This window comes from Puntigrus tetrazona, chromosome 19 (assembly GCF_018831695.1).
Source record: "Puntigrus tetrazona isolate hp1 chromosome 19, ASM1883169v1, whole genome shotgun sequence".
Taxonomy (NCBI): domain Eukaryota; kingdom Metazoa; phylum Chordata; class Actinopteri; order Cypriniformes; family Cyprinidae; genus Puntigrus; species Puntigrus tetrazona.
In genome coordinates, this window is record NC_056717.1 from 1,278,408 (window position 1) to 1,305,167 (window position 26,760).

General features: G+C 36.4%; 2 protein-coding genes and 2 pseudogenes across 2 annotated transcripts; all 4 read right to left on the bottom strand.

Moving 5' to 3' along the window:
• Positions 1-509: 509 nt before the first annotated feature.
• Positions 510-2,102, bottom strand: smim12 (small integral membrane protein 12). Its single transcript, XM_043218224.1, has 2 exons — positions 2,023-2,102; positions 510-1,578 (listed from the first exon to the last, which is right to left on the bottom strand). Exon 2 carries the CDS (start codon positions 1,564-1,566, stop codon positions 1,291-1,293), a length of 276 nt encoding a protein of 91 aa, XP_043074159.1. The 5' UTR covers positions 1,567-1,578; positions 2,023-2,102; the 3' UTR covers positions 510-1,290.
• A 1,029-nt stretch (positions 2,103-3,131) lies between these two features.
• Positions 3,132-8,799, bottom strand: pef1 (penta-EF-hand domain containing 1). Its single transcript, XM_043218225.1, is given in 8 exon segments — positions 3,132-3,404; positions 3,406-3,473; positions 5,355-5,418; positions 5,420-5,499; positions 5,683-5,822; positions 5,824-5,836; positions 7,613-7,868; positions 8,691-8,799. Coding segments are annotated over 8 exon segments (807 nt in total). The 5' UTR covers positions 8,712-8,799; the 3' UTR covers positions 3,132-3,239.
• Positions 8,800-10,856: 2,057 nt separating this feature from the next.
• Positions 10,857-11,588, bottom strand: LOC122323804 (annotated as a pseudogene).
• Positions 11,589-14,834: 3,246 nt separating this feature from the next.
• LOC122323805 lies at positions 14,835-15,600 on the bottom strand (annotated as a pseudogene).
• Between the last annotated feature and the right edge of the window lie 11,160 nt (positions 15,601-26,760).

Genomic DNA, 26,760 nt, shown 5'->3' on the forward strand with positions numbered 1-26,760 from the left:
CACACAATACAATTCAAAAGCTTGGAGTATAATAACACTTTTAATTAGCAAGCGTGCATTAATCCATGATAAAGACATTTATAAGACGTTACAAAAGATTTCTATTTCAGATAAATGCGGTTTCCACTTTCTATTCACGAAAGAAACCCGAAAGAAGTCAACGAATGTTTTTATTATTCGCAGAACATTAGCATGATTTCTGGAGGGTCGTGTGACCTGAGTGACGACGCTAAAAATTAGATTACATTGTAAAATACATTAAAATATAAACTGGTTCTTTTAAACAGCCTAGTAAAACATTTCACAATATGACTGCTTTTTAGTTTAGATCAAAAAAAAAAAGTCATAGTGCTCTAAACCTATTGACACCCAGACCTGTTTATCATTTTTTTTATGATTTTCGTGCAACATGAACAAGTTGTAAAGAACATCAGATGAACGCAGTGCACAATTAAAGCGTGTCTTTGCATTTATTATATACATATATATATATGAACACAAGGCGCCAGCCACACACTTCGGCACAAAAGGTAGCTGTGCAATTATCACTTACATTTTAGCCATTACAATGCTTAGGAAAGCACTACATGGGTAATGATCTTTGCAACACTACAAGTTCACTGTCCCGCACATGCAACAAGGTCTCAAACCCACGGATAATTGGGATGAAATACAAGCTAAACCTTATAGCCCCGATATTTCAAGTGTGCGCAGAATTCTTACACAACCTAAAAGGGCACCGAGGCTAAACACGGCTTCCATTCCCCACTATATTCACCGAGTTCGTTATTACTAATTAGCAAAAGATCACAACGAGAGAGCGTGCGTGGACTCCTCAAAGTTCTAACATTTTCTAGTCCAACTCGAGCGCCGCTTCGCATAGACGCACTTTTATTCGTACGGTCCAAAGACTTAACAAAGGTGGTCTTTCTTTGAGCTTCGGTCTCATGAGCATATGACGGGGAGCACGAACGGGAAAACTTATTAAAGCTCTCCAAGTCGGGACGTGTGCGATGCAGTCATGTGTCCGCGCGCCTAAGGGCAGAAGACGGATTTTTAAGAAGTTTCAAAGAATGAAAGTTGTAAGAAATTCTCTCAGCAGTCGAACCGCTCCGACCGGCCTGGTAAATATTACAGCAATTAGGGCGGCTGAACCGAGCGACACGGACACGAGATCCCACAAAAGACGTTTTTCGATGAAAGAAAGTTCCTATCCCAGGGGCCGTCGAGGGTGACAAATGAGGCCAAAGTCTGAGAAGCTGCACATCGTTACACGCGATCTTGCAGAACTTAGCTCTTCTCCGGTCGGTTTCTTTCCAGCACTGCTTTTGGTGTGAATTCCAGTTTGTCCTTCAGGCTGAGGACCTGTGTGCTGTCCCGACCGGTCAGTTCCTCTAATTTCCTATCCTCCCGTAGCTCTGCAATGCCCCTCTCCTCTCCCGGGGCATTGGGAGTTCCCCGGATGAACCACTCAAGGTGGTATCCAACAGCTCCCACCACAAAGGCCACCGGGAAGGTCACGTAGGGCGCGTAAGCGCGCATGGCAGTCCAGATCACCGGCCACATGGCTGCATGAACCTGAAAAAGCCAGTCCAAGTTCTTGAAAGTTATTCATCTTTGGCAAAGCATAACATCGCCTTATTATCACGTTATACTGTGTTAATCGGCAACGAATGAAAGGATTACATACAAACGCATGCTTTCAAAGAGTCAAAGATACAGTACGTATTGAAATATTGCTTGTATTGGGCAAAAGGAACTGAATGAGAGTGGCGTTATGTTAACGTGTCCAAATGTGTTTACGAAACATAACTTGAGTATTAAAGCATGACCGTTACAAGGGTACCGGTGTCGACGCTTGAGGTATTAACGTTAAATGGCGCAAAAATAAATGCATTTATTCAACGCGTTTATATATGATCCTGAAAGCGGAGAGATCCGCCGACAAAGCAGTGCGCAGTATTTCATAAATTCATTAAAACGTTCTCGCGCGGGCTTATAAAATCGCACGACTCCACATACCTCTGCGTCCAGGCCATTCAACTTCCTACCTTTCTGCGTCACCGCAAGCAGCAATTTGATTGGCTGTTTCCGTACGTCAGAATGACGTTTTCAAGTCTCGTTCGTTCAGGGAGGGAAGAGTTCTGTACAGGATGTCCTGTTTAAGCAAGCCTGACACCTAGTGACCAGCGTGGAAACATACTGGGAGCGTTTGTCCTGAAGCTCATTTTTGAGCACCCAGGTGAAAAAACAAGTCCACCTGTAATTCACATATAATGTATCAAAGCGCTCTATTTTCGCGCGCTAATTCTGTACTTAATATACTAGACACAATTTTTTTAGGTCTTCTTAAGATAGACTAAAGATCATCTAAGCGTATTCAACTGTGCTATTTTGAGACCCCATGACTAGGAACTAAAATGCACTTTTTAACATCTATCGTAACATGCTATAATGCATTTAGTTACTATTGTATAAATATGGTTTTAAGTGCGCTACAAGTGTAAAAACTAAATCTTTCACTCTCTACGAATCTTACGTTTATCTTAAGAATCATTTTTAAGATATTAAGTACAAAATTAGTGCACAAAATAGAGCACTTTAATTACATTACGGAAGTAGTACATATATGGTATTACACTCAATTTAGACGAGGTATTTTTTTTAAATGACAACATTTATTAAAAATGTAAAAAGGAAAAAAAAAAACAACTGAATTACTTTACATTGTTTAATCGCAAGCAAATATATATATATTAAGGAAAGGTTATAAAGGTTAGAGAGCATAAATATCATATTAAAAAAAGCAGAAAGCAATTTCCTTGGGAAGGGAAACCTAAACATATTTTCAATTCAAGCATTTACGATCAGATCAGAAATTTTTTGCAAACATTTAAAGTAAAGAAATGTTTATTCTGACAAAGAAAATCAAATATAATTATACTTCTATGACATACCCCCACTGAGTAGTAAATAGTGCTGATTGCATAGCTAATGTCATTTTATTCACATGTACCACTAATATTTTTGGCATCGGTTTAGTCTTGAATAAACGGCTGCGTTACAGACAACCACATCACAATGGGAGTCTTTTGCGGCGAGTGCTTTAATTATTAACTGGCGATGCTTGATAAGCATAGTTTTCAGATAAATGGTCAAATCAGGTAAGCTGCAATGAAAGGCACTGTCATGCTGTACATCCAGACTCAGATCATCTTCTGGATTCCTGATGCAGTCCTTCACATGAGTCTGCTGATGGCACCAGAAAGGAAGTCTTCGTAATTCATCCTCACGTTGCCGGTCATGGCGGTGTCTTTCTCGCGAAATGCTTGGGTCATGCTTTGAAGCTGCGTGCACACCTGAATGAAGCGATCCAGCTGGAGAACCCCGTTCACACCACGAGCGCGTTGAGTAACGGTTCACCAGCTCCTGAATGAACTGAGGACTCAGATTGTAGCCCATCTGAGATAATGCTGGGAAATAAGAAAAACATCACTGGTTTTGTTTTTTGTTGTTTTCAAGAAATTTCTTATGCTCACCAAGGCTGAATATCTGCTAAAAATACAAAATAAAAAAGGTGAAAAATATGCTGAAATATTATTTACATTTGAATTACTTTTTTTTTCTATATTTTGTTTTAAATTTTTATTCATTTCTGTCATGCAAAGCTATAAACTAATACTCTAGTTTTATGCGTCACGTGATCCTTTAGAAATCATACTAATATGCTAATTTTCTTTTTGCATTTTCAATGATGGAAATAGCTGCCATTTTTTTGTGGAAGAAACCATGATCCCATATTCAGTCAGTATTCTTTGATGAAAAAAAGAAAGTTTAAATAAACAGCATTTATTTGAAACCAAACCTTTGTAACAGTATAAATTTCACTTTTTAAAAAAATAATGAATCCATGCTTATTAAAACTACATTAATTTCTTTAAATAACTAAACAAAACCCAGGAAAAGCTAACCTCTGGTTTCACATAAACTATGTTTTCCACTCTATGTCACTCACCAGTAATCAGCCATGCACTTTCAGGCCTATTCATATCTTTATAATGGATTCAACTATTGTTTCAGATGAAATTTTGGTCTGACGGTTACTTTTTTTTTTTTTTTTTACACAAAACCAATGAGTATAAAAAAAGACACTGCAGGATAAAAGCTACAGTTTTTGAGGTTATTTTAAGCGCAATCGTTCATGATGTCTCAATTAAATCAGCCCTACAAATAATGCCATATTATTAGATGAGAAACAAACTCACAAGCTCGGCAACGGTCTTTTTCTTGCTCCTTTGACTGCTACATCATGTGTGTGTGTGTGTGTGTGTCACTAAACTATTTCTGTTTTTTTGCTTTTTCTTCGTTTTTATTTATTTTGTTTTTCTGACAATCTGACCAATTCCTATTATTTGTAATCTATTGTGCAAATTCCTGGAACCATGAGCACGAAACATCTCTTTTTGCAATTTTTTAAGTGATTAGGATAAGCGGTTTGCTACACGAATCAATTAATCATGATTTGAGGACAAACATATCAATGTATGTGAGCTGATCAAAACTGTGATAACCACATTGACGGGGTTTTGCTATAGAACAGCAAGAGCACAAAAGTAACACTGGAGCTAAGCAACAAATGTGAAAACGATACATTTTTGCAGGCAAATAAAACATGAAACTAAGAGTTTTGTTTTTTTCCTCAAGAACCACAACAACGTGTGTCGTTTCTATCAAGTCATAAGTAATTTAAAGTCATTTTTATATTATCCAGAATTAATGTGGAGAAACAGTACTGCTTAAAAGTTTTGGGTTTTACATTATCGCAATGAATAAATAAATGCCAAATGCATGCTGTTCTTCTGAATTTTCTATTCATCAAAGAATACTGAAAAAAATCACGACTTCTACAAAAAATATAAAGCAGCAAGACAGAAAGCATTATTTCTGAAGAATCGTATGATACTGAAAAATACACTAAAATTAAGTAAAATCAAATACACTTGATAAAATTCCTTAATATTTTTTTTCTTAATATTTTTTTACTTTTTGTTTGTCAGAAATATGATATATATATATATATATATATATATATATATATATATATATATATATATATATATATATATATATATACACACACATTGTATTTTACATAAAATGCAACATACAGTTAATGGAGTGGCAAGAAATATTTATGGCCAGTGAATTTGTCTCACCACTGTCAAACAAGTACATATTGTAACCTGAATACAGCAAGGGAACTTAGTGAATGTTGTCGTAACAGTGTGAACATGTGACCTTTACTGCAAATGTGTTATATCTTGGGTCCGTCTCTTGACCTCTAGTCTACTCACCCTGGTGCATCTCATTGCTGTTAATAGATCCGGATCGGTCACGGTCGAACTGTTGGAATACCGCTTCTCCACTGCTGCAGAAACATCCACAGCGCAGAGAAACCAAATACATCTACACGCCCCGCTTTGGTTTTGTCAAACATATCTGCAAATGAAAACAAAGCACTGAGTCTTGCTTCAGCTTCCTTGGGCACTTGAGAACTAATCAAATGAATGCATTGTTTAAGTGACACAGCAGCATTCTGTTATTTAGTGAAATAGAGATACAAGCATCCATTTGAAAATACGTTGTTGTCAGGAGGGTTGTGTTAACAATGGCAGCACTCACTGAGCATCATCATGCAGGTTTCGTCATTGAATAAGGAGTTGTTGGAGTTCATGAGTGCTTGCTTCAGTTCTTTTGCATTAATGTAGCCACTACGATCTGTATCCACAGATGAAAACCACTGGTAGGCCTCGGGTTCACACCGGTGGAATGTTACCTAGAACATGAAAACAGACTGCATTAATGAGTTGGATGCAAATGTATGTCTTTACTTCTGTTGATATGAGATGATTCAGTCAGTTCAAAACAAATCATTTAACCATAGTTAACCACAGGTCTAATTAGTATTTAGAAATGAAACCATGTCAACCTTAAACAGTGGAACGATTGTCTTTACAGACCAAAATATTTAAAGGCAGATAGTTACATTCAAAAACATGAACATATACATGTATACATATTTATTTTTTTTGCATAACTAAATTGTTCAATACAGTATTTAGTACAACTACGCTAGAAGCAAACTAATTAAACTACAGAAAAAAATAAGAGCAATCGGATACTTAAAAAATTACTTTGAAAAAGTTAGAGCTGATTCAAAGTACTGATGTAAACTATAATATATTAATTTATCAATTTTTTTAGCTTTTAGTTTTAGCTATTTTAGTACTTCAACTGAAACTAAAAGAAAATTTGACAGTTAATGTTTATTTTAAATCTCTTTTATGGTTTTTACTTTTGGTTAACGATAATAACCCTTGTGTATACAGCCGGGATTGAATTAGCTAATATATATTGACATGTGGCTTCCTCTACGTTTAATGGAGCGCTTTTAGACACAGCGCGTACATAAACGCGCGAAAGATAGTTGCGAAATGACAGCGAGATGATGGTGATGAAAAGTACAAGCAGTGCTACAGGTCAGTTTCGAAGAACATGCTGGAAATGGGTTCAATGTGAACAAGCGCGGGCTGTCGGCGAAGTGTCGCCTCGATCCCAAGAGGGACGAGAATAAGTTGTGCAATTTGTTGAAGCGCAGACGGTCACTGTATCCCTTGGGAGGGATAAGCACTGTTCAGAGGACAGCCTTTGAATCTGACAGCCTTTCCCACAGGACATTACAGAATACTTACCGACATAAACGCGGAGGGACACACAGACGCCAACCCCTTCGTTCAGAATTACCACACTCATCACTCTAATTCTCCCGCGGGCATATTCTGCACGGGATCAGTACAAGCTGCTTCTGCCATCCTGCGGCGTATCAGCATCAGTCACCGAATGAGGGGCGCATGACACAGCTGCAGCGCAGGAGGATCAAGGACCTTGTCTGCAGCACCTTCATAAATTTCTATCTTTCGTATTTTATTCACAGCCCTCGCCACTGCGCGCCTGATGGAACGGCAGCGGCTCACGCTGTCTTAGCTGCCAACCCTGACACCCAGACATCATCAGTCAAACCAGCCCGAAGGTGCTGACTACCAGTCCTCTGACCATGTGGAAAAATTTACCTGCTGGACCGACATCTATTACGATGCGTGAGCAGATGTATGAAGTTGTGGAAAACATTTTGATTAAAAAAAAAAAAAAAAAAAAAAACACACCTGTCAAACACCTTTCCTATTCTACCTCTACTTTCCAAATACACAATCACATTCCCATGAGATGACATTCATTTGCTTTATTACATAAATAAAACATTTTAACAGTACACTGCTGCCCTAAAATGTATTTTGATACTTAAAATCAAATCTAGAAATTTCTTACACATTTTGTTGCATTTTTTTTCCAATGCCGCTTAGGGTAGCTTTATTTATTTCTTTATTTTTAATTCCATTTAGTGATTACATACATAAAGGTTTGTCATACATCTAAAAATACTTAAACACTTAAAATAAACTAACACACACACACACACACACACACTTAGCCTATATTTACACTCAATATGATACTCAGCCAAGTGAAAACAAAACAGGCCTACGCCTCTGACCTGCAGGTGCCTGCTGACTATACGGTCCTCCCTGAGGTTGTCCATAGCCTCCGTAAGGACCACCTGGAGCTTGGCCCCCACCGTACGGTCCTCTTGGACCAGGCTGACCATAAGACCCGTATGGAGCCCCTCCACCATACTGTTGACCTGGAGGGGCACCACCATAAGGTGAACCATACTGTCCAACAGCGGGACCACCTCCATACGGTGCCCCTGGAGGCGGGTGGTGTCGGGGAGCGCCCGGTCCCGGATAACCCTTTAAAAACAAGTAATGAAAAGTGTGGATTGCAACAGACAGGAGTAACTTAAAAAGCTGAACTGCACTGAAACACCAACAGAGAAGCAGATGTGGTTAAATGGCATAAACAAAAGCAAATATACCACACAAAAAATAATTGAAAGTTGAAAGCGCTTTACCAAAAAATTTAATTCTGTCACCATTTACTTGTCCTCACGTCTTTATTTTTAAAATTATATTGATTTTTATTTATTATTTAGAATATTAATACAGAACATACTGTAGACAGAATTATGTATTTAATCAAGATGCACTTGCACAATTTTTTTCTTCCATTCAATGAAGTGATTGGAGACTGTATCGTCTCCTCTTTTGTTTCACGAAGGTTTGTAAAACAACATGATACTTTTAAAGTCAGACTTTATTATTATTGTATTGTATTGTAATTTTACACCAGTAGATACCGCTTGAAACAACGGGGGTGAAAGATTTTATGGTAAAGGGTAGGGTACATCTAAATGACACGTCTCTATGTCGTATCTTTGTTGTATGACATTATGTAAAATAAAGATGTACGACATATGGTCTTTTAATACATTATAAAGCGTAACTGAACAGCACTCTCTCATTATACATACAATGTTTCACGTTAGCTACCGAGCTAACCGACTAGCCTGAAAAGGCGTTCAACAAAGTTTACACATAGAATCATGATAATGAATCACAGTTTCCTGTACACGAACAGTACAAGTTTATACCGCAACACAGATGTGGGAAAATCATATAGACATACAAAAACGTTTAAAAGCAAAATATCTAAACCCGGAAGACAGACTTTACCTGTCCGTATTGATAACTCATTCCGCGGAGAATCTTCGGCAAATGGAGCGATTCTGTTGTTTTTATTAAGACCCGCCCCCTGAAGCTGATTGGTGCGTTTTCACGTTTGTCAAAAGGCTGCCTGTTTGACTGGTTAAAACGTGGAAAATTGCTCTTATGAGTCACTCTGTTGATGTGGAAAGTTTTGTTTTATAAACCATATTTGGAGGATGATGGAGTTGTTGTATTGTGGTAAGAACGATATTTATGACATTGTTAATGGGTGGTTGAGGATGTGGATGATGTAACATTTTGTCTCTAAACATGAGAGACCGGGGCTGTTTTTTTTTTTTTTTTTTTTTTTTTTTTTTATTGTCCATATCTGAACAGACACGTACTGAATAGTGTACAAAAACTGAACATTTCTATCGTTACTGGAAAGAGAGAGAATGACACTAAGGTCCTGTGACATTCTGTGGTATTCCAAAAGTTATTATTGTTATCATCAGTGTTGGACACTTTACTTACAAAAAAAAAAGAAAGTAGTTATAGTTAGTCACTTCTCATAAGTAGTAACTGAATTAGAAACTGATTTACATCACTAGAGCTAATTACCAGGGAAAATAACTATTTAAATGTGTCAAATAGCTTAGATGTCCCGAATATAAATATGTTAAATTAACAAAAAGGACGCTAAATAGAATAAATAAAACACACTAATCTACATTATTTTAATGTTTCTGTGAGATACGCCTGTCCAATTCAATATATTATTATAAATATTATCAACTCTATAGCATTATAATATGATATTTAAATTTAGCATTAAAAATGATAGATTTATAATTAGGTTAGTAAAAAAACATATTTAATGACTAAGCTTAGTCATCAAATATGTTTTTTTTACTAGCCTTCTTTAGGACTGGTGGTATTGCTTGTTTGTCAATTAGCGTTTCTATAAAAAAAAAAAAAGGAGGGAAAACGAAAAATAATTATGATAAACAAACAAAATTGTAATTACGAATACTACTAATAACAATACAAACGGATTAGGAATAATGAGCTGCTGGGTTCATGAATATTAATCTTGCGTTCGCTCAAATTGATTTGCTGAAATTAAAACGGCAGTAGGTGAGCGCCGGCTAGTAAGCTTTAGTCCCGCCAAAGCAGGCAAACAGATGTCATCAGAGAAAGCCGAGGTGTGTTTGATTTAAAGCGACGCCGCAGCGATCGATAGGTGCGCAGACATCAAAGTACCGCGAGAACGTTTGACAGCTGATGGTTCCATATGGCCGTATATAAACGCTCTCGCGGTACTTTGATGTCACGCGGCGATCGGTGGATCAGCGCCGCTTTAAATCGAACACACCTCCGTTGTTTCGAAGGGATGGGACGTTTTCATATTTGGATTAAAGATTACGAAGGCAAGCATTTTTTTAATAGATCGATTTGCACGGATGTGCTGTTCACCACAAAAATGTGAGCTAACCGGGGTATTTCTGTTTTTAATTAAACGCCGTCGGCTTGGGTATTAACAGCGAAAAACGCTGACGATATTTGCTAAACGAATGCTGGCTGTAATGCTGCAGTGAATACAGTAACAGGTAATTAAGTAGCCTACACACTTGACTAGTTGCCTTATCAACACTTTTTGAAGTTTCCATGACATTAATGCAATCTGAAGTAATTCATTTCACGAATTTGAACGACAAACCACAAGAAACAGGTGAATAAAGACTTGTTATTTCAAGAAATGTAATGCATTTTGTCCCATTTATTTTTTCTCATGTTCCGTGAGAGCGGAGTCTCGTGTTTTCTTCATCTGTTTTTCTGAATGTTTCTTCACCTATTTGCTGTATAATTGTGTGTTGTGACTATGGTCATCCCAATCACAGACCCTGGTTGCAATATCCTTTTTTCGTCACAATCCAAAACTAGTTTTATTTGAAAATAATGTATTTATTTAATTCACAGTATGTTTTTGTATATTCAATTAGATTAGATATAATTTTACATTTTGGTCGTTACAACATTCTCACCAGATTTTATAGGGCATTTTGTCACGTTTCACTTCCATTCCTTTGGGGTTAATAAAGAAAAAAAGTATACATTATAATAAAAAAAAAAATCACATTTGTAGACAAAATCTAAACACTGAACTACATCTGTATTTACAAAAACTCCTGCTCAAAGAGTGCATGTCGCTGTGGTTTCAGGTGGGTGAGACCTCGGACCAACCTCTATAGCTGCTTCTTTCTGTTTGCACAGGCCCTTCAAAACTTTCTTGGTAATGAGGTATAGTATCTCACAGATGCACAAAAATATACACATAGCAGAGGTGACCACCATAAACCAGGTAAAGATTTTCTTCTCTGTAGGACGGGAGTTATAGCAGTTCACCGTATTTGGACAAGGTTCCTCAGAGCATTTGACGACTCTTGGCATGTTGAAATCATAAACGAGGTGCAGAATATAGAGAAAGCCCACATCAAAGCCGGCCTTGAACACGAGGCTGAGTATGTAGGTGTACCACAGGGCTCCACGCTTCTTCCCTGGATCGGCGTACACAGGGGTACCCTTGTGGGCAGAGTACCTCCTATTCTTTATTTCACGATACTCATGCGTGAGCCACCACCAGCAGAGACGGGCAAGTGACAAAGATCATCTGAAGAGCCCAAAGACGGACGTGCGAGATGGGGAAGAACTGATCGTAGCAGACGTGAGTACAGCCTATCTGGGTGGTGTCGCAGATGAATTCTAGATGCTCGTCAGACCACACCTGCTGAACAGCCACCACAAACACCAGGATACGGAAGATAAACACTACGATTAGCCAGAGGCGGCTAACCATGGTGGAGTACTTGTTTACCCCACCAATCAGGAGTTCTAGGTGCAACCAGTTCATGTCCGCCACCACAAACAGACGCTCTCTTTATACCAGGCAAATCCTAAAAAAAAGATATTATAATGGCATCACATGAATACTATATAAAAGCAGTTACTATATAAAAGCAGCTTTAAGATGCTAAGCTGTTTTTGGAGGCTTTTATTTTTTGTTTTGATTCAGGCAGTGCCCAATATCAACAAACTATTTTATCTGCCCACCTAATTACACGCATTAATAAATAAAGGCAAGTTAATTATTTGCTGTACGTTTGTATTCAGCTTTCACACTTGTACACTTATCATTATAAAGTGTCTTTTACAACATTGTCAAGCCACTATCGACTAACCAAATGAAATTACTGACAGTTCACTTGTTCTTGTTTTTGCTACAAATTTTTGCTGTGGTATATCGAAGAAGTGTTCTTTAAATAGTAAAGCACCATTTTTGTGAATCCTAAAATGATACTTTAACTCAAAATAATTTATTTAATGCAAAAAAATAATAATAATAATAATAATAATAAAAGCACAGCATAATTGAAAAGGAATTTAAAAAAACTCTGGCAAAGTGAAAGTGAAAGCTCAGGCAAAAAGAAAGATGTTTTTACCAATGTAATAAAAAATGCTAAGATTAGTATACCTTGAAACATTTACCATTAGAAAGTGTTGTTTTACTTTTAGCATTGTGTTTAGAACACTGTGAAGCTACATTTGACTAATCTAATCAAATTAGACATTAAAATGGTTTACATAATGTGTTACACTTTTTATACCGTGTTCTTGATTTAATAACCACAATAAATAAATTAAATTAAAACCATTTAAATGTTGCATATATTCCCATCTTAATTTAAAGTTTAACGTAGCTGTAACTAATTAAACAAATAAGTCAGCATTCGTTTTTTTTCTTATTTGTTATTCTTTCTATTTACTGATTTGAGTCTTGATTCATATCATAGTAACAACTATTTAAAAACAGTGTCTTTAGTTTAAGCAAATATAAATCACGCATGTCCTTACCTTTTTGTGATTTGTAAGAGGTATGAGGCTTTTGTACTTGACAAGAAGTGTCTGACTCTTTAGACTGGAAGGCAGTGCCAATATATATCTATGTACTGTACAGGAATTCTTGTTCAGGTCAGTGTTTTTGTATGTTCTCTCCTGACTATGACAAGTGTTTCTTTCCCAAAAAAGCTTTGTTTTTCTAGGAGATGCTAAGTTTCATAACATATATATTTTGCATTGGACATTTGGGATGCCATATTTATGGTGCATATGGAATAAAGTCTTTTTTTTACATTTTAACGAAGAAGCAAAAAAGCACAGCGGAATTGGAAAGAGGGATCAAAATCAAAACAAACGAGCCAAAGTAAAATGATTTCCAGCAAGATTGGTTGATTAATTACCAGAAAAGCTTGTCAATGTTAATCGGGGAAAATAAGATGTTTTTACTAATGTGATTTAAAAGTGCAAAAACGGGTACACCTTGCCAAATAAATAATCTGCCCATTTTCATTTAGTGTGGATTGATTTTTTGTAAGATGCAACATGCAGCACTGAAATGCATTGGATGTTGTTAACAGAAACAGTTCCTGTAGCCAAAACGCAAATAAATAGACAATAAAACTTTTAAATATAAGTGCATGATGTTGTCTTGAATTCATACATGTATATTTAAAAACGACAAAACAAAACCAACAACATGTATCATTTCCTCATTCCTTGCCTTTTTATAAATGAAAATGGTTATACATTCTCTCATGCACTGGTTTTCTTGTGACACATTCAAGAGTCATGTGGGTGAATCTGGACAAGTTGAGACAAGTTGAGCAACATTAAAGATCAGGGCACTAAAGGAGGTCATCGCCCATCATAAAGGAGGGTGGTGGGGTGGTGGTGTGCTGTTTCATTCAGAGATGTGTACACTGTTACAGAGTTGGATTCTCAAGCTATGCATGGAAAACAATTTTGACATATGACCGAGTATGATGTAGTCGCGGATTGAACATATATGGGCATTTCCGAAGCACACGCCTGAGCAGACATAGACCAGAGAGAACAAGATCGCCTCGCCAATGGCTTCACTCGGTTGCACCACACGGGCCTCGCTTGGGAAGAATGTCTCTAAACAAATGTGTTTTTGGGTTGTAAAAGAAAAGATAACATTTTTAAGCTTTCCAAAAGGTCCCAGCGTTATTTGAATAGCGTATGCACTTTACAGAGGAAGCGAAGGAGTTTCATAAGTTTGTTTATTTGACATTTAAAAAAACTAGGCCCAGTTTGACGCTGTATTTGCACATTGTTTGATACTGAAAGATTGCGCTGTCCCAGCAATAAAAAAAAAAAAAAAAAATCCCGGTCATGATTCAGAACTGCAGGCGGGAAATGAAACCACATTAAGTCTGTTTTTTGTTAGTGATTGGTGCTCAAATGCTCGTTATTCTTTAGCTCGCCCAGTCGGCACGCCTTTTTTTCTGAGAGAGAATTGTAAAAGCTGTACCTTCAATTTATAATTATGATAAAACGACTTTTTGAGATATGAAGGATGCAGTGCTACTCTATAGTCACTCAAGATTAACATGAGATTGAGTGAAACTGTGTGTTATGCCCCTTTAAAGACGTGACAACTTTGTGCACTTACTATCATAAAAGGTCAGATCAGGAAACCTTGTTATGGAGAACATACGGTTTACATATTTTGAATACGCATCTGAATTGAATCAGGATATCTGTGACTCTTCAACAAAACACTGGCCAGTTTACTTAATTATATACGTTTAATAAATGTAAATCTTGTCAGATTCCTGTGAATTGCAACTGTGATATTTCGAAATAAAATATGGACAGATATGGAGTACTTATTGCTGATTTATGTACTATTAAATACTAAGGACAAACACAGCATAAACAAGGACAAACACAGTATACAGGACAAATAGCCTAGGACACTCTTGCTTTTGAAAACATGATTTACGTAAACAATATTACAATAATACACACACACACATACACACACAAAAAGCTAACCAAGTTCAGTGCAGTCCAGCTCTCTAGTGTCTTTTACCAGTATTTTGTGGATGAGCTCAGACTTAAGAGTAGCCCACTCTAATGACTTATCATTTTCCATTTAAATGATTATTTACCAGAACAAAATCGTACCATTGAAATATCTATATTATTACCAAGATCTGCTGTGTCTTATCGGTGTTCATTGTGCTAGATTGAGTCTGACCATAAGTACACCGGTTCTCAGTCCTTCTCCCCAGTTGCCTTCGCTTTTTAAAGTTGCTGAGATTCTGGTTTGATGAAGCTGTAGGATCCACCTCTTATGTAATTGGGCTTTGCCATAAGTTCCTGCTGTTTGCGCAGATACTTGCGAACTTTTTTGATCACCAGATAGAATATCTCACAGATACACATGAAGATGCACACCGAAGAAGTGACCACCATGAAGAGAGTGAAGATTTTCTCTGTAGGACGTGAGATGTAACAGTCCACTGTATTTGGACAAGGATCCACAGTGCATTTGGTGACGTTTGGCATGTCGAATTTATAAACGACGACAAAATGTAGAGGAAGCCTGCATCAAAGCCAGCTTTAAACACCAGGCTGAGTATGTAGGTGTACCACAGCCCTCCGCTGCTTTTTTCCTGGGTTGGCGTACAGGTGTTCGCCTCGTGGACTCCTGTGTACCTTTGATCCTTCATTTCACGATACTTTGACGTGAGCGACCACCATGAGAGACGGGCAAGTGACAAAATGATCTGGAGGGCCTACAGACGGATGTGGGAGATGGGGAAAAGTTGTCATAGCAAACGTTAGCGCAACCCGGCTGGGCGGTGTTGCAGATGAAGTCTTTTTGTTCATCGTTCCACACCTGCTGAACAGCCACCACAAACACCAGGATCCGGAAGACAAACACCACAGAGAGCCAGACACGGCCAAAGACTGTAGAGTATTGGCTAACCCTACCAAGCAAGACCTTCAAGGACAACCAGTTCATGTCTGCCACCCCAAACAGATGTCTTACTCATACCAGGATGTTAATCCTAAAAAAAAAAATTAATTCAGTGGCAGTATCTGGGACAGGAATGCCCAATAATCATATCGGTTTTAGAAGTGCGTGTAGGTCATCTTTATAAACCATAATAAATAAATTTGGTTAATGTAATATTTTGGAAAATATTAAAATGAATATCCATGTCATGCTTTTTAAAACAAGTAGTATTTAGTTTTGCAAATAATAATTATGGAATATTACATATTACATATCGGTGCATCTAATCTCGAACCAGGCTTGACTGCCTTAATGCAGATTTCAAATGTAATGAAAGCAAATTTGATGGTTTGATGAAGTTATTGAATGGTGAGAAATAGTATGTAAAACAAAACATTTATATTATCTTTACTTTTATAAATTAAAGCTCTAACTCAAAAATTCCAAAATTTCCCTGCCTTGTACTTTTGGTTTCTTGTTCTATTGTTTTCATTATACGAGGTCTCTTTGTTCAGAATCACAATGGCCTCTTGGCAACACCGCTGTTTATCTTTTGAGGATCATGGAGCAATAAATAACTTTAAATAATAATTAGCTATTTTATATGTGCGTGGTGGGTGCCTTCTTCTTGAGAGGCTTTCATTTTCTTAAACTTTGTCAAAGCTTTTATATGTCACATGTTGATGCCTTGTCAGGAAAGCGCAAAATAAACTGTAAGCGTAGCCAGTGCTAATCTATTTCAGTTCTACTTAGTTTTTATCTGTTCAGAGTCTTTTACAGTGGTCAATCAGTCTGTTTTCATTAAAAGCGAGACATTTGCAGCTTGTAATTTGTAAAGGTTGGAATACACTACACGTTTTTATTCAATTATTTATTTACAATCTAGAGAAGTTTATGCTATAATAAAAGTCACAGTCAGTCTGTAGATTTAAGCTGACAAATTTAGAAAATCGCACTGTTTAGCTCTGTCTATAAAACCATTCAGTCTGAGCATATGATTATATATTGAGCCGATGTGAGTTATTTTTGTATTATAGGTCTGCATGAATGTGTGGAACAGTACTGCGTCAAAACATTATTAAGATGGTTACAGACCTTAAAATAGTTCTCATTGTTTCGGTTTCTTTTTGTTCCATTTGACGGATGATCTTTTTACAAAAATTCCATAGAAATGTCACGATTTACTCATGTATCTTACATGTACAATGTATCTTACGGTTTAAGTTAGAGTGTGAAGATCAAAAAATCGAACTAGTTTTTGTTGTCCTTGTTGTTTTTGCAGATATAAAATCATATGTCCTTACCTTTTAGGATTCAGAGGCTTATAATGTGAGCTGTTAGTACTTCACTGGAATCACAAGGCAAAGCTCGGTCTTCGCTTGACAATCTAGAAAGACTTGATTTTGCTGTAAGGCTGTGTCAGATTACATCTATGACGACTCACCTGTGTTTACGCCAAATGAAGCCAAACGCGAGTGTTAAACTGAAACGAAATCCCATCATTTATCTTTACACTGTAGAGGATTTGATATTGTAAGTCGCTTCGGGCAACACTGGCACAGTAACAATAGTTTAATAAAGTTACCCAGACTGGTTTAAAACCAAACAAACTTCAATAGAAGATCACAGGACAGCATTTTTTTTGTTTATTTATAGGTGTGTGTACGGTATCTGTAGGTGTGTGTGGGTGTGTATGTCTTTGCTCGGTGCAATAACAGAAGCACTTTGCATGAAATAACATCTAGTAGTCTCTAGTATAGAAATGTAGAGTCGTCATCTTATATTGCTGCGTTAACTGAATTCTCATAAAGCCAGACTACATTTTCAATATTTTTATTGATATTTGACATGCCACATTTATGGTGTATCCTGAATAAAGTTGGCTATTCTTTCTTTACACCGTCACACATAAAACTACCTATCGTCTAAAAAACACGGCAGAATCGGAGTGAATAAAATCAACACTAACAACCAGGAGCAGTCAAACCGAAAGTGTTTATGAGCTAGTGTTTTATTTATAAACCGCACTTAAACTAAAAACAGCATTCCTCCGAAGGGTGGATCGCTAAGTCAAGTCTTTCATGAGGAGATTCGCATCATACGGCTGGAAATGAGTTAGCGCAGATATAAACATAGAAGAAGGAAGAGGACTGCGTCTAACAATGGACAAGGACAAAGTAGCTGAGGGTGCAGTGGGTTGAAGCTCTATTTCTTTCTGCAGGCTGGTGGTTCCATGGTTACAGTCTGGTGTGTATGTGGGTGAATATGCACGGATATTTGTCATGTTGCTTCTGAGTAGGTTCTCCGAGAGTAATTGGATACAACTTTCACCTCCGCTGTCAAAAGGAGTTTGTTTTCAAATATAATGCCTCGGGCTGTCAGCCTGCCTCACGGTACCCATCTGTGAGAGTTTGCATACAGATATATACAGCACTGCAAGTTCGTGTTTACCTATAACACGTAACAGCTTAGGCAGAACATATTTTTGCTGTGGTCCCCACTGATTTGGCATGTTTCTGTGTTTTTCCAAACTAGCTTGGCTTGATCTCCTTCCCACCTCTCTTTGTCCAAATTTGCCCACAGTTGTGTTTAAATTGCTAACCTTGTAGAGGTTCTTTACCAGGCCGCTGGATAGACCCTAAGACCCGTGGTGAAACATTTTAGATGAAACGTCTGACATTTTGAATACAGACCAGGATTTATGCCTTTTTATGACCTAGGTATAAACATTGTCAGCAAGTGCCCCAATGCCTGTTTCTCACAGTGATACATAAAACATGGAATTATAAATGCTGTATGACCCTGTATCCTATGCCCTCATTGACTGTGAACCTGACTCTCATTTACAAAAAATAAAAAAAGATTACATACATTCTCTAACCAAAGGTTCTCATTACACCAAATACTGTTACGTTCTGATTTACATTATTTTCAGTGGTGGTTCACTGTTTATTAAGTTATTAAGTTAAATGATAATTACATAATAGACTTTTTTATTGCTTATCAATAAATGTCCACCTCTTGATTATTGTTGACGCCTAGTAATTACATGTCTGATTATTAATTTACAACCTTTTGGGGTCTATTTTATGATTGTTTGACAGTCGGTGATTGATGATTACAGTTGATGACTGTTTTTGAAAAAGCTGATATGCTCATTTAAAGCTACATTTATTTGATTAGAATAAATAATCAAATAAATACATGCATATAGTTATGTGAAAAATAATAATCTGTTCAAATATAAGTAAAATTTAAACTGATCTGTATTTTTTTGTAGATAAATAGAAGGAAACATGGTCCTTGAGAAATCATGCTTATTTTTATTCTTTTCTTTTTTCTTTGACGAATAGAAATTTCAAAAGAGCTAAATATATATATATATATATATATATATATATATATATATATATATATATATATATATATATATATTATTTACTTATATAAATATATATATTTACTTATATATAAATATATATATTTATATATATACTGTAACAATTTATAAGTCTTTAACATTTTCATTAATTTATTATTCCCTTGCTAAATAAAAGTGTTAATTAATTAAAGAAAAATTTTACTAACTCCAGACATTTATATAATAATACATTTTATATAAACTAGCAATTAAATATAACTTCCTTTGAATTTCTCATTTATTTTATGCAGTGGTTTTATTTTTTTGCATTTCAAAAAATGTGTACTTCATTACTGTGAAAATACTGCAACAACAGAGAGAGAGGAGTAATTATAATAAACAAATAAATTATTTGTTTATTCGTTTGTTTGTTTAATTGTTTGTTCTGATTCTTTTGATAAATTATAATCTTAAAACACACTTGAGCAGTTTTGTGACTTATTAATAGCAGCAGGACTATGGTTCAGAAGAGTATGCCACTATGTAGTCTATCTTCATCACTGGAGATCATAGCGTACTCTCCGCAGAAACAAAGAGCGTCTTTGATCATTTCACAATGGCACCACTAGAGAGGGCTGAAGCTCCACTATCCTCCATTAACATTTTCTCAGAAGCCAGCAGGTTATCGCAGAAGCTTTGGAAAAGGGCTTTACAACTCAGCCTCATGCTGAGAAAAGAAGCAACACAGCTGCAGAGTAATTCTATATTTGTGACTCGCTTTTAATTAAACTGCCAACTAGACGTAAATATTAATAACCCAAACCGCTTTCTTCCGAACTAAACCTAACCTATTTCTACCTGTTAGACTTTTTCTTCAGAATTTATTGCGCACTTTCACACAGCATTTACGCCCAGCCGAGTTGCCTACAACTTACCATGTTGTACTGAGAAGCATAAGAAGCTCGGGTAAAGAAAGCTGCTTCAAGGAACAAGCAAGATCTCTAGAGAAGACACACGCTGCAGATCACGGTCGCTCTTTCAAAAAAAAAAAAAAAAAAAAAAAAAGCTGTGAGTCTGGTTCTATACCAAATCTTCCATCTCTGGAGGTTTACCGAGGTCACAGAGACAAAATGTAGCGGTGGGAGAAAGAGTTAAGACCTTGAGACCAGGATGGACAAAGAATTTGCTATATGGGAGAAGGATATGAAAAGGAACTTGGCAACCTGGCTGTGAGAGAGAGACAGTGACTTAGCAGTCAAGACTTGTGCTCTTCTGGAACCAGAGGAAGGATGGGGTTGTGTCGAGGGGGCGAGGAAAGGAGAGCTGTCACGGCGCGCCTCGGCCAGACCTCTCGGTGAATGTAGATGTGTCCTGCTGAAGCAGAGCTTCACCTTGTCACCTGGCAACCTCAAATGCCAGCTGGAACACAGAGCTGTTCTTGAACCGCCTATGACAAAGGGGTAATGTCTCTGCAGGTCTGTGCTTGTGACAGATCTGTGGCTCACTTTTGCAGGAGGCATGGAGTGTGAGAGTGTGTTTTGCTCTAGCCTTCAGGACATCACCTAGACTGAATAGCGCTCGACTCGACTCCAGTTACTGGAGTTTTCAGAGTTTCGATGTTTAAAGCTGAAGCGCCATCTTTCATTCTGTGGTTTTCAACAACAATGTGAACTTCTTTTAACAGTGCTTGCAAAGGCGTCCCTGTGGTGATATTCCTCGGGCATTCTGGTTATTTTTTGTTCTGAAACTCTACACCTAAATATTACACTCCTGGAATAAATTCCAGTTGGTTGCATTTGTTATTTGGTCTCGAGTCTGATCATCTCACACTGACTTTTCTTAGATTCAGGGTTTCATTTAGAATTAGAAACTTGGAGAAACTTTAGCTCTGTTTTTACTGTTATTTGCATGGATGACCATTTTAGCCAGATAAGAAAAATGATACTGTAAAATTCAAAACGATGAGATACTTGACAGTTTTAATTGTGAGAAAGATATCTGCAAATGACATACTAAGTCATAATTGCAAAAATAGAAATTACGAGATAAAGTCTTATGTCATTCTCACTTAAATATCATAATTTTACATTTTGTCTTGTAACATTTACATTTTTCCTTTAGAAAATAATTTCTTTTGCCGCTTATATACCAAAGTTCAAAAAGGTGTTTTGTTTGGTTCTGTTTTTCACAAAACAGGCGATCGCCTGAGGTGGATTGTTACTTCTGTATTGTTTGGTGTAATCCCTGTAATCTATATTTTCTGTTGCCTGTCTGCTGGTTGAGACCGGACCAAAAGAAGGATTTCTTTTTGGTCAGGTCTCAACCAGCAGACGCAATCTATCTGCCAGACTTCTAATTGCTGTGGCAATCAGAGCGACATGGTCGCCAAGTCAGCCGATTAGAGAACTTCAGTATGTCTGCAGCCTTCTTGGTTCAGCTGTCAAAGTGAGGACACAGATAGAGAGTGACAAACGTCTGTGTGTGTGCGGTGTGTGTGTGTTTGTGAAAGTAGCAGTTCGCTGGTTTCTCTCTCATGTCAGCACCCTGATTCTTGAGACATGGAGCAAAACAGGCTGGAAATGAAAAGAAAAAAATAGCTTACCAAGGAATTGTTTGAAACCAGTGGTATTAATTTATGATTTTTCCACAAACTTCTTGTAAATTTTATTTTTTCCATTGTCTGCCTGTCAATGTAGAACATATCATCAAAATGAAAAAAAAGTTTAATGTCAAACATTTATTATAAATATTGTATAAATCTAGCATTCCTTGAGCTCCATTTATTGAAATGTCACTTCACTATCAGACCAAAAGTCTGATGGGTTGACACTTTGATAAAATAATCATGTTTTGCATTACATGTATTAGTGTAATTGCCATTTGCATTTGTGTGTGTGTGTGTGTGTGTGTTGTGGTGGGGTTGAATTAAAAAAGTTGACACAGAAACTATAAAGTAATCAAAACTACTTCCATAAAAATATACTGATAACAATAGTTACTTTAAATTGTACAATAATATTTTATAATATAATATATTTTTTTATTTAGTTATTTATATTTTTTTTACTACAGATCGATAGATCGTAAGAGAAATTGGTCCAACTTTATAGATGCCTCTAACTGCATTTATTAACAACATGCCAAAATGCGGGTGGATTTTAGCTGTGGTGAGTAACACAGCGTACTCTAGTGGGTTGAATTATACATCCAGTAATAGAACTCGACATTAATGCTTGAGACAAGTGAAAAAGAATTTTTTTTCTTTTCCGACCGGACAACTAATCTGATTGAATCAACAAAATTTAGATGAGAATGGTTCTGATTTTATTACATTCAGTGCATGTAAACGGCGATTAATAACGAATAACAATAAGGTAGCGCTTAATCAGGCGTGAATCTCGTGGAGACTTCAACTGCACACAGAAAAAAAACCTAAAAATGTAGTTCGATTTTGTAGATCCTGGTTTCATACGTATCGGTAACACCTATATTGTCTTATTATATTAAGTGAAATTATGAATAAAACGTAAGAATTTGTTATGAAAGATTATGCATGCATTTAATATGGTAAGGGAAATGCTCTTAAAATAGGTACAATTATTTATTTTATATATATATATATTATATATTACATTTTACAAAATTGTGGCCACTGAAAATGCTGAGTGGCTAGTAAATTTAGAAAACCTCTAGCAACAGTGGCTGGTGAGGAAAAAAGCTAATGTGAAGCACTTATTACATACATGTATTTACATTGTACTTATATTTAAAATCATATTTAATTACATCTGGAATTTAAACTCTGTAATTACATTATAATTACACTGTTGAGCCATCCCTTAAACCTACCTACAACAACAAACATGTACCTAATCTTACCAGTGTTCCACCTTAATAGCAAATAACAAAAGTGTTTTTTGCAATACAATATAAATTTACAATACATATTGTACATATTTTTTTATATAAAGTACTTAAGGTCACCTAACTGGGAACGAGAAATCTTACAAAATATAAAAAAAACATACCAACTTCAAACTGTATAAAAGTGAAAATGTTGTTATTTTTAAAGAATACTAATGGGGTCTCCAGTGTCTTCAGAATCAGTGAACAGTGTAGCTTGAGGAATTTGTTTCAAAGAAATGCCTGTCCTCCCACCCTGATTACCCTACCTGCTAACATACCGCCTGATGCAACTGCAGAAAATCCCTCACATGGACTATGACTACGGTAATGAACTATGGCCCCAGAGAGTTCTAGTTGCCTCTGACCTGTTTTCTATATGCCCTGAACGCATATATTACTGCTAGTATACCACATAATAGACTACACAGCCAGACAATGATCCTCATTAAGGAATTGGTGTCATTGATTCCTAGATGAGACACGCTTGGACACACAACACGTGTGCCGGATTGTGGACTAGCATAGAAACAGCATTTACAAAACTCAACCTATTAAATGGAATCTCAAGATCAATGGCAAGTGCAAATTTAACAGTCTGAACCACTAAGCCGCATTCGGGATTTTGGCGTGAAGTTGGTATTAAGTCGAGTGCAACATGAGGGCTCTGGCAAAGACAATTTTGTCTTATGTTGAAAAATTCCTGGGCCTCTGGAGCAGATCAAAATATCTGAAGAAGCATGAAAATAATTAGTAGTCGATTGCTATTGATTTGAGTTTTTTGTGTTTTAAGGCAAATGCCAATATCCCAGAGAGTAGAGTCACTGATATAAAGCCTATGTCACACTATTTATCTCTGATTCAATGGTAACTCTTTACAGTAAGCTTTATTAGTTAACTTTACTAATAACGTTAGTTAACATGAATTAACAAATGAACAATAACACGCACAGGATCATTTATGCATTTACTAATGTATTATTAATATCACAAGTTGTGTTTGTTAACATTCAGTTAATATATATATATATATATATATATATATATATATATATATATATATATATATATATAAAACATTTGACAATATATTGCCATTATAATGCCTTTCTAATAATAAAAAAGCTGAACTTTTTTATCAACACTTGGCCATTCCAATGCCAATAATTACAAAAAGAATTTAAATATCGGCCAATATGTTGTCCTTGTGTCAATATATATTGATTGACAATTGAAAACAAATGTTATAGTACTCTATATAAATCCACACAGTACGTTATTCACTGCCTTCACTACATCCCATTCTCATGAGCCGCTGCATGAGAGCTTTTTAAGTGTAGTTACTTTTGCATCTGAGAGGCGTTTTGACCTGTGCAGAGTTCCCTCAGGCTTTATTAGCATTAGTGGATGATTCACAGTCTTGAAACATCAGAAAGGTGATTACAAAGTCCAGGGAAGGACAGGAAAGTCTTTTGTCTCTGCACTCGACTTTATGCCAGTGTGCAATCAATGACGGGGCCAGCTACAATTGAGTTACAATCATTCTGTGTTTTCCGCGGCTTTAATGCACACTCTTAAGCACTCTTTGATGGGACATGGAGGGAATTGAATTAGCCTTACTCTCGGTGAGGAAGAGTGGCACCTTAGAGCTTTACTATTCAATAAACTGCTCCTCATTTACTTGCTGTGCCTTCTGTTTATCACACTCCTTTAACCGGCCTTTTTATTTCACCTCGTGTATTCGCAGCTGCAGTCTCTGGATGAGCAAACGGGGAGGGAATAAAGTGCAGCCACAGTCGTGGACTAATATAAAGATGCAGAGGGCTAGTTTATCATCACTTATTAGGTGCAAGTCATCATAATTTTATCAGGGTCTCCAGGTGCCACATGGAACCGAGGTGTCTTTCATGCTATCATATGGGTAATAGCTGCTGACCAAATCATGTTGTGTTGGTTCTTTGGAAATACATCATGTCTTGATACATCTGTAAGGTCAGGTTTAAACTTATGGGGGTCCGGTGTATTGAATGAACGTTGAAAGAAGGAATGAGTGTGATAATCCAGACAGTCATGGCTCACTAAGTAAGATTTATGTGCAGGACGATCTCATTTTGGCTCCACCGACTGAATGCATAAATAATTTTGTGCATTGAAAGTCACTCTTGTCGATAAACATGGTATTACCTGGGAGACACCTCTATTTACATCTCCCCCAGAAGTGGTATGGTAAAATGAGTTTAAAAATGTAACTTTTTGCACAATTTACAAAAAAGGTATAGTGAGAACACCGAATAATAGTAATAACAGTAGAAACCATCACAGAATTAAAAAATAGTGTTTTAATGAAACTACATCTTCTACTGGTAACTGGTCACCTTTTATTGGTGGCTTGTAAAAAAACAGATTAGAATGGAATAAATCCTGCAGAAAATATATTTTTAAATGGTTTTTATGGTTAAAAGCTGGTGGTTTGTAATGGTAATTGTAGTAGAAACCATCAGATTGTCTGTGATTGTTTTTTTGTTTTTGTTTTTTGTTGTTGTTTTCAGTAAGGAAGTCTTTTTATTTTATTATTTACATTCACAAAGCACAGTACTAATTTTATGTACATGTTTGCCACATTTTAGTAACTTTGGATGTTGCAGGACAAGATACAGGCCAACGACTTTCAAATCAAAACGTGTTCATCAAGATTATTTCTAGAAGATAAATACAAACAAATTAAAACAAGGTTTGTGCCACAGACGATAGTGTATCGGTAGTCAGAGTCAGCATTAGTCAGAGGACGCCTCTGGTTGATGCTTTGACTATATCAAAATGATGATAATAATAATAACAATAATAATAATAATCATCATCATCATCATCATCATCATCATCATTATTAGAGAGTCCAACATTCTCCTTTACTAATTTTACAGTTTTGTGCATTATTATTCTTTCCCACATGCAGCCTCATTACCACTGCTATAGTAGGAGAAGAGAGCTGCCATAAATATTACATAAATATTAAAGGTCAAATTAAATTTTAAATATTGGGTCTGACTGATAAAGCTTTTGATAAATATAAGACTTATTTAACCAAAATATAAAGCTTTACCAAAAATAAAATTGTATTCATTATTTTGTACATTAAAGGACAACAATGAAACATATTTAAACAAAAAAAGTTATATATTTAATATGTTTATTTTTATGTCGTTTAATAAAGTTCACTTAATGCTGTCCGTCAACGGCAGCTGTCCAAAAGTGATGTCCTTCTCGGTGCATTCAGTGTCCGAATTCACCACTCGTCTATAGGGTGAGGGTATAGGGCAAGAGGTACAGGCCTTGATAGGGATGCGGTCTTTGAATTGGGATGACCTTCGCCATGGCAAGCCATGACGTAAAAGGCTTTCAAATCGGTCCTTCAAGGTCATAGCCTATAAATTGAGACAGACACATCTAAGTCATTTAATCATAAAAGAAGACAACAATGGAAAAGGAGAAAATTACATTCTTTCAGTCTCCACAAGGACTCTGTGCCACGACAGATCAACATTGTTTGAACTTACAGATGCTGCTAAGTGGCATAATAAATAAGACACCTGTTTTGGCTATTAAGTGAATTATATATATGTATCGAATATATACACACACACATACTCATTTCTCCAGCACGTAAATTACCAAAAAACAAAACACTGAAACAAGCAAGTTATCTCAAGCCCTCCTCTGTGCAAGCTGTTATGACACCACCTTTAGAGTGCCTTTGACTAGGCTTGGAACTTTCGGAGTAGCCTATACATTGATCCACTGGTTGCTTTTTGACTTTTATCGAGTGACAAATATTGCTATAATGAAATTACTTTCACTGGTGGTTTGCTGGTGGTTTTGATGGAGGAAAGGAGGCAGAACGAGAAGAGAGAAAGAAGAAGAGTTTCCTGGAGGTGGCCAGCTCTTCG

Coding starts and splice junctions, on each gene's coding strand:
- smim12 (XM_043218224.1), bottom strand. CDS start 1,566: ATGTGGCCGGTGATCTGGACTGCCATGCGCGCTTACGCGCCCTACGTG.